Consider the following 10511-nt stretch of genomic DNA (forward strand, 5'->3'; position numbering starts at 1 on the left):
GTGAACGAATCCTCGAATTTCTGCGTGCGAACGCATCTTAAAATTCGCAACGAACGCATCAGCGATTATTCTCTTGTGATTCAGCCAATTTTTTCACGAGTCTAGCCAAGAGTTTGCAACGCGCGAAAAAATGTCGAACACGTAAAACGCGGAGGCCAAGTAATTCCATATTAACCCAGTATCACTGTCGGCAAGAATTCGCCGGTTATGGCGAAGCATTTCAAATGATCATCTCGAGGTGAAAAACTATGTTCCGTATGGTGAACGATTTCATTAAGAATAAGTCCAAACAATCGTCATTTGATATTCGATATTTCAAATTTGGTAAGAACGATAGAATACCGCTTTGGAACGCTCCATGCGAGAAGATCAGACAATCTGAAAGGTTTCTCTATTTCCTCAAATCAGGAGATACTGCAGCACGAGTGAATGCAAAGCAACTCGTCGTCCCTCTAAGCTTCGTCGATTCAGTGAGGTTTGGATATGGGTCTGGTGCGCCGTCGTAGCGACGAATCTTCGAAAAAAAAAAAAAAAAAAAAAACGAAGGAAAAACGAGGGAAAACGAAATCGTGGAAGGGAGCGTTTGATCGCGAATCAAGACGGATGATTGAGAGTCGAGGGGATGAATGCCGAACAAACACAACGTAATTTAATCATAATCATTCCTTCTTAAGCAGTATTATCGTTACACGATTCACAAATAGTTTATCATATTCGATTCTGTACTTAACGAACACCTTCTGTGAGAAATATTCGTCTCGATTCGCGAGTTATCGAAATATTAATCATCCAATGTGTGTCAATCTCGCATTTACTCGTACGGTATAAATTTATGATTTAAATAGACGAGTTCTCGCGAAGCGAATAAGGAATCGATGAAAAAGAAAAATGATTCCGAAGCTTTGGAGATCGTCAAAGGGCCAGAAAAGCTTATACACCGTGATAAAACTCGGCCTACAGTATTAGAAGATTGTATAATACTCGACACTCGTTCAGGATCCATACATCCATCTTGGAATTGGCGAATCATTATTCCAATTATTTCTTTTTGTATATCGAGTCTCGTAGGCACTCGTTGAAATTTTAATCGACGGATAGTTAAACGTAATAACGTCACGTGTTTTGATACGTATGAATAATTATATTAATAATTAAAATTTTAGTTAATTCAATTGTGTATCGATTAATTATAAGTGTGCACGATTGCGAGATTGCAGATCGAATAGAAAATTCGAATAAGATCGTGTAAAAGTTTTGGTAATCGATAATAATAAAGATCTCATCCGATTCCGAATTTTTCCGACTCGTCTCGAGATTTAATTCTCGAATCACAGAACGATCACGCACACTTCCAATCACATTGTCTTCTGATTAATTATCCTTTTCGAAAAGTGTTCGAAGGAAAAAGAACACGTGCCATTATTACGATTAACTCGTTTTCTCGTTGCTTGTTCATATCTAGCACTATGAAATCAAATGATCATCGAATCATTGAGCTTTACGAATGACATTTAGGTTAAACGCGATGTAAGATTATCACGAGAAATATTTACTCGTATTACCTCTTATCATAACTGACAATTACCTCTTGTTACGTCAGTTAGTTATAAACTATTAAGAGGAAGGCGATCGAGGGGGATGAAAGTCGTATAGCGAGGAGATGAAACGAGTTCTATACGGCCGCGAATGAATATGTAAATAATACTTATGATCTAATTAGGAGGCAGTCCTCAATCCCGTTTTTATTACGATAATATAATCACCGGTCGTGTATATGTACCTATATGTGTCTCACGTTTTGTCTGTCTCTTCTGTACGTAATTATATATATACTTATACATATGTACACACATTAAATGAAACATGTATACCACATTTACACTCCTGTTCAAAAATCTTAAGATATTTCTTCTATTTTTGATCGAAATAATTGGATAAATTTAGATTATAATATGTTGAGTTGATAGATTTATACAATAAAGGAAGTAACAATACCAATATATTTTTAATAAAAAATTCATGATTTATATCAAATATTAAAATTTAATTAGAAATAGAAGATGTCCTAAGGATTTTGAACAGGAATCTATATCGAGATGACCGGTGAATTCTAAGATGAGCTTTGAGCTTTATTTACTCGAGATTATTATCATACAGAATAACGTTACAGATATTTTTTACTCGGGAATTTATTCTATTTCGAAAAATTTAAGTCTTCCAAAATTTATCTCGATAAAGGAAGATTCTCGTTTCAGAAATATTTTATACAACTAATAAAAAAACAAGATTGGTAAAGGAATAAAAAAGATTACAAATTATTTCAAAGCTCGAAAAAGAATTCTCTGACCACTTCGATGCATATTATAAATATAACAACTGCGCAAACTGTATTATACGTGATACGATAAAGGAGAGTGATTGACGGGAATTCCGATGGTGTACGTATTATATATATATATGAATGAGCAAAAGTTTATATATATATAAATATTACAGTAGTCGCAGAACAACAAAAGAAAAAAAAAGAAAAAGAAAAAGAAAAAAAAGAAATTATGTAAACGCGTTGCTAATAAGCGTGAGAGTTATCGTGAACGTTTTGAAAAAAAACCAAAATGTTGTTCAATTACACGTACATACACGTATTATAATATATTGTCCTCAATGAAACGCTTTTGACAGTCGATATATTGTATTTAGGAAAACGGTGGTAAAAAAAAAAAAAAATCTAGTCGCATCTCGGTGATCGGTCCATATTATTTCCTTCTTTCTCCGAGAACATTTTATTTCGTAGCTTTAATCGCGTCTTTCGCTCTCTACATTTCTTTCTTTAGCTTTGTGTAAAAAAAAAAAAATTCACTTCGTTTTTTAAGTTAGCGTAGTTGTTCTCTCCTTTTACTTTTTCTATTTCTATATTGTGATCAATATACTAAGCATGTTTCGAAATTAATTCGATGTGTTACTTTGTTCCCTATTTTTCAATCTACGATTTAACCATTGAAATCCAAGGCAAGTAACAATGAATAAACGAGCCATTTAACAAATGCGTTTCGATAATCATTCAGTGTAAATTTCTTCGAATACAAATTGATATTTACACTCACATCTCCAACGAAAATTCTATTATTTCCATTGTGATCGATTTTCAACGAGGAAACGTGACTCGCGCGAAACGTAGTAGGTATAAATACTCGATAAGAAGCAAGGAACAAACTTACGCGTCACGTTTGCTATGCCTTTTCGTTTCAAAGGTTGAATCGATGAAGAAAAGCTTTATTCCTCCCCGTGGACATAGATTGAATGGCCGAGAAAAAAATGGAAAACAGAAGCTTGATAAATTCGTAGCTTTATTAAACTCGAGATACTCTTTCATGGGGTACCATCATGGTATTATCATTATTGTTATAATATAAATATCGTAGCTATTATAACGAAAGGACAGTAACAGTGTTTATTAGCGATCTTGAAAGTGTGATATTTTTTTAATGAACATATCGCATCGTACGTTCAAGTTCTGCGAGTGATTTCAATGCTTGCACACTTGGAGGGATGCTTCAAGTAATAATTCAGGGAGGATTAAGATGAGATTTAGATCAAGATCGAAAGAAACGCGCTTGGAGAAGATTTCGTGCCAATTGAATAAAAATAAAATCCTATACTTAATCTTACGATAATCATTGTATTAAAATTAAATAAGAAAAAATATAATAATGTTTTCAATAATATGAAATTGGTTGCCAACCTTATTAAAAGAAGAAAGATTTATCTTTCTTCCGTAATTATTAAAACATTCATAGAAAAAAGATTATGCTTTAAACGAGAAAATAAAAGAAAAATTTATTAATGATTCTCTCTAAGCGCAATCGATCGAAGATCGAAGATCCGTCGCTTTTTACGCTTCTCTTTGTCGCATATTTTAATTGTTTGACGATGATCGTTTACAAGTTGTTAAACCGGCATATACCATATATCTTCCATCTGTTGTTGTTTCGTGTGTGCTTTGATCGATCGTGTTAATCCTCTCACGTTAACCTCCTGTTTTTAATTAATTCGATTTATCAAAATTATCTGTATTTCTCCCTTTGATGTGTTCCCTCTTCCACTGTTTTCTTATTCCAGTTTTCATTTTGCAACTAATCTGATTAATCTTAATCGTTTCACTGTATTTATTTGCATCATTAAAAGCACAACTATACGAAGTCAATCGAATGAATTCTCATTGGAAGCAATAGAAATTGAAGTGATAGAAAAGAATTGATATTTTTTGTGCTCGAATTCAGAAAGAAACGAACAACATTGCGAAGGGTCTTGTGGAACAGAGAAGATCCTTTTCGTCGTACACACGGGTGAGAACGAGTTTCAAACGCGGCGGCACGAACGGGTCAATCATAAGGAGCTTGCAAAGAGTGTTGAGCGTACAACGTCGGGAGCCATAAGGATGAACAGAAACTGGGGCTATAGGACGAATCGAAATATTTTAGAAATAATTCAACGATGTTCACGCGTATATTTCGTATATAGAAAGATGAATGGAATTGAAGAAAACCAAAAAGCAATTAATTAAAATTATCATCGAAATCTGTGATCACGCGGAAATGTTTAAAAAAAAAAAAGAAATTTTTTCCTTTGATATTGATTATCGTTAGAGTAAACGATATTTTTAGCTCCTTTTTATTTATCGGTCATCTTTTTTAATATACGATCGTAAAACTTAGCGAATAATCATGCCTGTTTAACCGGTTCGAACGATAATCGGGCATAACTTTGATCTTAATCCTCTCGTGATTGTAGATCAGCCTTGCGTCTAAGTGTCTACTTAACTAATTGCATAAGATTTTATTATTCTAATTTTTCTTTTTTCGTTGCTTCAAAGTCATTGCGTTATATATACTTTTTGATAATCGTGCGAACGAATAAGAAAAGCCTCGCGTTAAAGGAATTAATCGAAGCAATATCGAGAAGAAGGGAGACTTCTTCGTATGATTTTGTAATGTTGATGAAAATGTGCCAAGGAATTGGCGGGATAAATAATAGCGATTCTATGGAACGGATCGTTTCGCGATTATTCGCGAACTTTATTCCTCTTTGTGCTTCTTTTTCAAGTTCTCGAGATTTTTTACCTGTTCGCGTTGTTTTCGAAAGATGACGAAATTATAGAGGAATCTCGAGGACTCGAATTTCTACAAAGAAAAAGGTAAAGAAGTGGAAGAAATTCTCGTCGAATTTTGCAAAATATGCTTTACGAATACTTTGATATAGTATTCGTTAAATTTCTTTTACATTAGTCTTATATACAAAAATTGTATTAGCTTTCGATGGAAGATTGTTCATGTTTACTCCGACTTTATTATTCGAAAATCAATCCTCTTTGAAATAAAATTTCGGAAAAACGTAGTAGTTTCGAGGAGATTTCTGATATTATGAAGAAATCGTGAAACCAAACGTGCCATTGAAAATGTGCGTAGAAAGAAATACAAGGTTATAAGCCGCAATCACGGCTAATTGCTATGATTCGAATAATTAACCCTTTAACCGAGCAATACGTGTCAATCGGATGACTAATGTTTACAACTTTAATCGAGTCACATTAGTATTGATTTTTTAATAAGTTTAATGTGGATTTTCATATTTTATTTCTAGGTATTATTTTTTTTTATTATCTTTTATCCATAATAATTATTTTTATATCTAAAATAAATTACTCGGTTAAAAGGTTCGAACAAAGGGTAAATAACGGTGATGGATCGGTTGTACTCGTTCAATATGTATCTTTCTTACAACAAAATTCTAATTTAAGCATTAATTGAAACATTCTGCTACTATTTTTAACAACTTCTCAGGAACCAGAATTTCTTTTTCTATTTTTATCAGACGAAAGAAAAAGAAACGGAAAACATCCCCGCAACCGATCCATTTCTGTTCTTCATTTAAGAAGCGTACTAAGGGAAACGTATAAATATTATACATACGTTGACAAGTTAATGAAAACAATACGAAAATATTCAATGCATAATGCGAGCGATCGTTCAACTGTTACAAGACAAATTTGTCACTTAACCGAGTTATTTCGGCAATACATACTATTATGATTATTATCATTACCATTATGATTATTACTATCTCACCATGATTACTGATATTATTTAAATAAAGCAGTTACTATTATTCTTACGATTGTTTCTGTTATCGTCTCTCGTCTTTCGTTGTCTTTTTAAACGCGATTTCGTATGTCGGGGGTAATTCCTTATTTTTATTATTATTTGAGCGTATACGTGAGCCATATAAATATCAGAAATCAAGATTAATTTTAATTTAATTATTAATTGTTTAGCAATTATAATTTTTCGAAAAAATCGATCCGTTTTGTTTCAAAATGGCTCACGTGTACTATCCTTGTTAAAAAAAGATCGATCGTCATATATCCTTCACCCTCGGCGCACTTTATTTTCACTTTTTTTTTCTTTTTTTTTTTTTATCGAAATTTTTTTCTTATCCTGGTTTCTTTTATTTACACCCGTTTCAGACCCACCTGTAATCAAGCAAAAATGAAGATAGTTATAAACAAAGAATCAAACAGAAAAGAAAAATACAAAATACAAATTTGTATGAGAGAGAGAGAAAGAGATAATTGACTGCAGAGCCTGTGAACCCTCGATGTTGGCGCATTTAGAAATCCTCCCCTTCCGGAATTAAATGCATTAGGACGTTGATGTAAGTTCAACACAAAAAGCAGGCGTATACAGTAGTGCGTGTTAAACTATATTTATAGGGTGTACCGAAAATATCTAATCACGGAAAAAACTTTTACATTTCCGTGAAAAAAAAAGCAAATTGAAATTGAAAATTGTTTTTCAATTGTATACTCTTCTTTGTATTACATCTTCGTTATAATCTTTTGTTATTCTTTAATAATTAATTTCTTCTCAGAAATGCAATTAATTCTATTCTATTTTTTGTTATTTTTCTTTTTTTAATACAGTTTTTTATTCACAATACCATAAGAAAAAGATAATTTCGGAACACTTTATATTAGAGAATAAGAGATCGATTCGAGATACCATTCTTTGGATTCATTTCAGATTTTTCCACTTTTTCTTTAAAAAGTTTGAATAAATTGATGATATAAAAATCATCTCGAATCGATGATAGACAATTTAGTTATTTATTTTTCTATTACTTTACTGCCATGTACCGCCAGGAAGTTACAGTTTCCCTCGCAGGACTCTCATTCTGGCTCGAATGTACAGACAACGATGGATAAAACGCATGATTTCTTAGATTCTTTTTCGGAAAGACTGCGTGCGTTTTTTTCCTTAGTTTGTTTTTTCTTTTCTTTTTCTTTTTTATTTTTTTTCTTCTTTTTTTTTTATTAAATTCGTCATTTCTTCGACGAATCTGGATATTATACACATGATATTTTGATTATGTGCAGCTAGATTTTAAATCGTGTCGTAGAATCTTGAATCGAAAAGAGTGATTTGAAAAAAGATAGCAATATTCTTTTTTAATATAATTATTGTCGTTTAAAACAGCTAGTGAATCCATTGAAAATTGTTCATTCCGTGGCTATATACGTGTACAGTGCACACTTTGTACATTTAAAGAATTAATATATTATCCTAGCCCTGTACACTAAGATTAGTCCGTGAACTTAAAATCTTGTTCTATCATTTTTAATCGTCCAATCGAAAATACTCAAATGATTGCATGATATTCGTTCAATGATCTATCTGAAATTTAAATTAATCTGATTAGTGATTTATCTTAAATTCTTCGCGCTATTTATTAAATAAATGAAGTGAAAGAAAGTTATACACGAATTTTACAATATCGAATTCAACAAGAAATTCTTAATCGTTCACTTTATTATTCTACGATTAAATTTTTTCTCGAGAAAGTTTCATTACGAAGTAAGATGTATGCATATCTCAAAATCGTTTAATTCGTTTGAATCGCGCTTTTCCATACGAATTAAATGATTACTCGATGATTATTTTTGGCGGAAAACCAAATTATGAAAAGAAGATAGATTCCATTCGGATTCTATTCGAATATAATGCAAGCATCCAGCTCAACGAGTATTGCCATCGAGAAAAACAAACGGAATCGTTTACATTCGATTATGTATTCGGAACTCGGTACGCTTGAATATCTTTTAAGTGTTTCTCACGACGTTCCTCGAAAATTTCTAAAAAAAAAAGAAAAAAATCGCGTTATCACTGCTGTATATATATATATATATTTACTAGGGGATATTACGTGCATGTATAAACAGAGGTATATATGTTTGTATATTATAAATATGTACACACGAATACTTACACATGTTCACACACGCATACAGATTTACAAATGCCAGATTTTATCATGTACGTCGATGCATTTATTATGGCGCGTGCGATCCTGTGTGTACTCTTGTATTTTCTTCGAGAGTTCAGAATCTTGATACCTCATTTTATTTGTACACGGCCGATCGCAACGACAATGTACGATATAAGGGTGAATAAATTATTATTTCGTTCTATTTATTTATCGAGGGACTTATCGGTGGTCTTTCGTATAGAAAGTCTCCGAGTCTTACGTGGGAAGATTTCGTTCGATCCTGGAGGGAGATCTTCCTCTGGCAATAATTGTTATAATAATAAAGTTTGCAATTATATTTCCGTTGTAATTTATATTTCTTCCTTCTTCGTTTCTCTTTCATTCCTTGTCCTTTGATTTAGATTTAATTTACTGATTAATCAAACTAGAGATGAATTGCGGATCTCGCGAAAAGAAATAAGATTTGAAAATATATATACGTGATTATTGATTATATACAATAATATAATTTTTATTCCTATTGATCGATCACGCGTCAATTTCAATGAAAAAATTAAGGTGTATGACAAAGTAGGGGCTAACGAGAAGATGACTCAACTTACTTATAAAGGCTTATGTCGATGAAGTAGAATTAGGACAGAAGGTGCCTCGACCTCGTCGGTGCAATATATCCTGCATAAGGTAAGTATTAACTAAGGACGCGTACGTTGAAATAATGACAAACTGTTTTATAATAAGCATCCTAATTGTTGCGATACAAGGTTGAATTTTCTGTTAATTGCAAGAATATCGCGATAATAACTGATTTAACAAATCTAATGCTTGATATAGCTCGGTGAAATTGAAATTAAATTAACGTGATTTCACTCAATTTTCAAATATCGAAAGATTATCGAAATATTAAATCTTATTATTTCATCAACGAAACATTTAATTTAAATTTTTTTAAAGGAATTATTTATTTTGCTTAATATTTTAGAGATTTTCTTTAATTCTAAGATATTTCTCCATGATATTTTAAAAATATTATCAATTTATGAAAATTTCATCTAATCTAATCGAATAAATATTCTTTTTTTTTTCTTCGACCGAAGAAAACAACAGAATATTAATTTAATACGTTATAATATTCATATAAATTCTGTTAGATATCAAAGATAAACAAAGGCGTCGTATTCATTGACTTTTAACCGCAATGATCGGTATTTAAGAAGCATGCTTGTATACGCACACGAACCAGTACTTAAACAGACGGTATATGAGTCAAGGCTGCGGAGGGACCCTTACCTACTTTTTCCTTTTACGGTATTGAATCGGACCGATGAATGTACGAGATGTGCTGACCGATAAATTTACGCAAAGGATTTCGCGTGTGGACAAATTACCTGGTGAAATTTTCGTTCCCATCGAGAACACGTTCCGTTAAAATTAAGTCGTCGTATCGAAACGGCTACCATATAAAGTTTTACAAAGAGTTTCAAGAATTTAAATCTAACGTAAGTATTTTGAGCGTAAAATACGAATTATTTCCATCGATCGATATTGAAGTTTCGACGAAAATGGTAATTTCGAAAGTGCTCGAATTATTCGTTAAATCTCGAAATAATTGCGCAAACGGCGAAGCTAAAAGCGTTGTCCGAGTCATTCCGAATTGACCATGACACGAGTTGTTCATTCAAGGAGATCGAGATGCCTATAACCCCAATGCCAAAATTATCGAAGCCGAATATTAGGATTTTCTTGTTGGATACATGTATATATTATTTCTCCGTTAAATATTTTAGTCTCACACTTCTGCGTTATATGAAAGCAGTTTATTGATATTGATTAAGTAATCTCTTCGACTTCTATCTTATCTTTCGATGAATTATCGATATCTCTTTTAATTGGAAATTAAGCGATCAAAGGATATTCGAGTTTTTTTAAATATGGAGCAATCTTACAGCAATCTTGGTGACTTTGATCTTGGTACCTATCGGAAACTAGATCAAGGAATTGCGTAATCTCGAATTGATCTCTTCTTTTAGCAAAACCGTTATTTTCTCTCTATGATTTCTTTTTAAAGTTTTGCAATAATTCTTATCTACTTTTTTTTAATTCGTATCGTAATCTATATGCTATTACAATCTGATTATGCGTTAATATTGTCGCTTATTATCAGATAGCTGTTAAACGTCTATTATTGTTCTATT

General features: G+C 32.1%; 1 protein-coding gene across 15 annotated transcripts in view; it reads left to right on the forward strand.

Moving 5' to 3' along the window:
* The window catches only part of LOC122714115 (phosphatidylinositol 4-phosphate 5-kinase type-1 alpha-like), a 31451-nt gene extending 22495 nt beyond the window's left edge, over positions 1–8956 (forward strand). For 12 of the 15 annotated variants that reach the window (XM_043935152.1, XM_043935165.1, XM_043935155.1 and 9 more), the window contains one exon: positions 4278–6168. In XM_043935152.1, coding sequence (XP_043791087.1) covers positions 4278–4433 — 156 coding nt within the window. In that variant the 3' untranslated portion in view covers positions 4434–6168. Of the gene's footprint in view, positions 1–408; positions 3736–4277; positions 6169–6520 lie in introns of those variants that run through there. The other 3 variants (XR_006346579.1, XM_043935163.1, XM_043935162.1) reach the window with 3 other exon arrangements.
* The last annotated feature ends 1555 nt before the right edge of the window (positions 8957–10511 follow it).

Source organism: Apis laboriosa, unplaced genomic scaffold (genome assembly GCF_014066325.1).
Source record: "Apis laboriosa isolate Shangri-la unplaced genomic scaffold, ASM1406632v1 scaffold280_cov157, whole genome shotgun sequence".
Lineage (NCBI taxonomy): Eukaryota > Metazoa > Arthropoda > Insecta > Hymenoptera > Apidae > Apis > Apis laboriosa.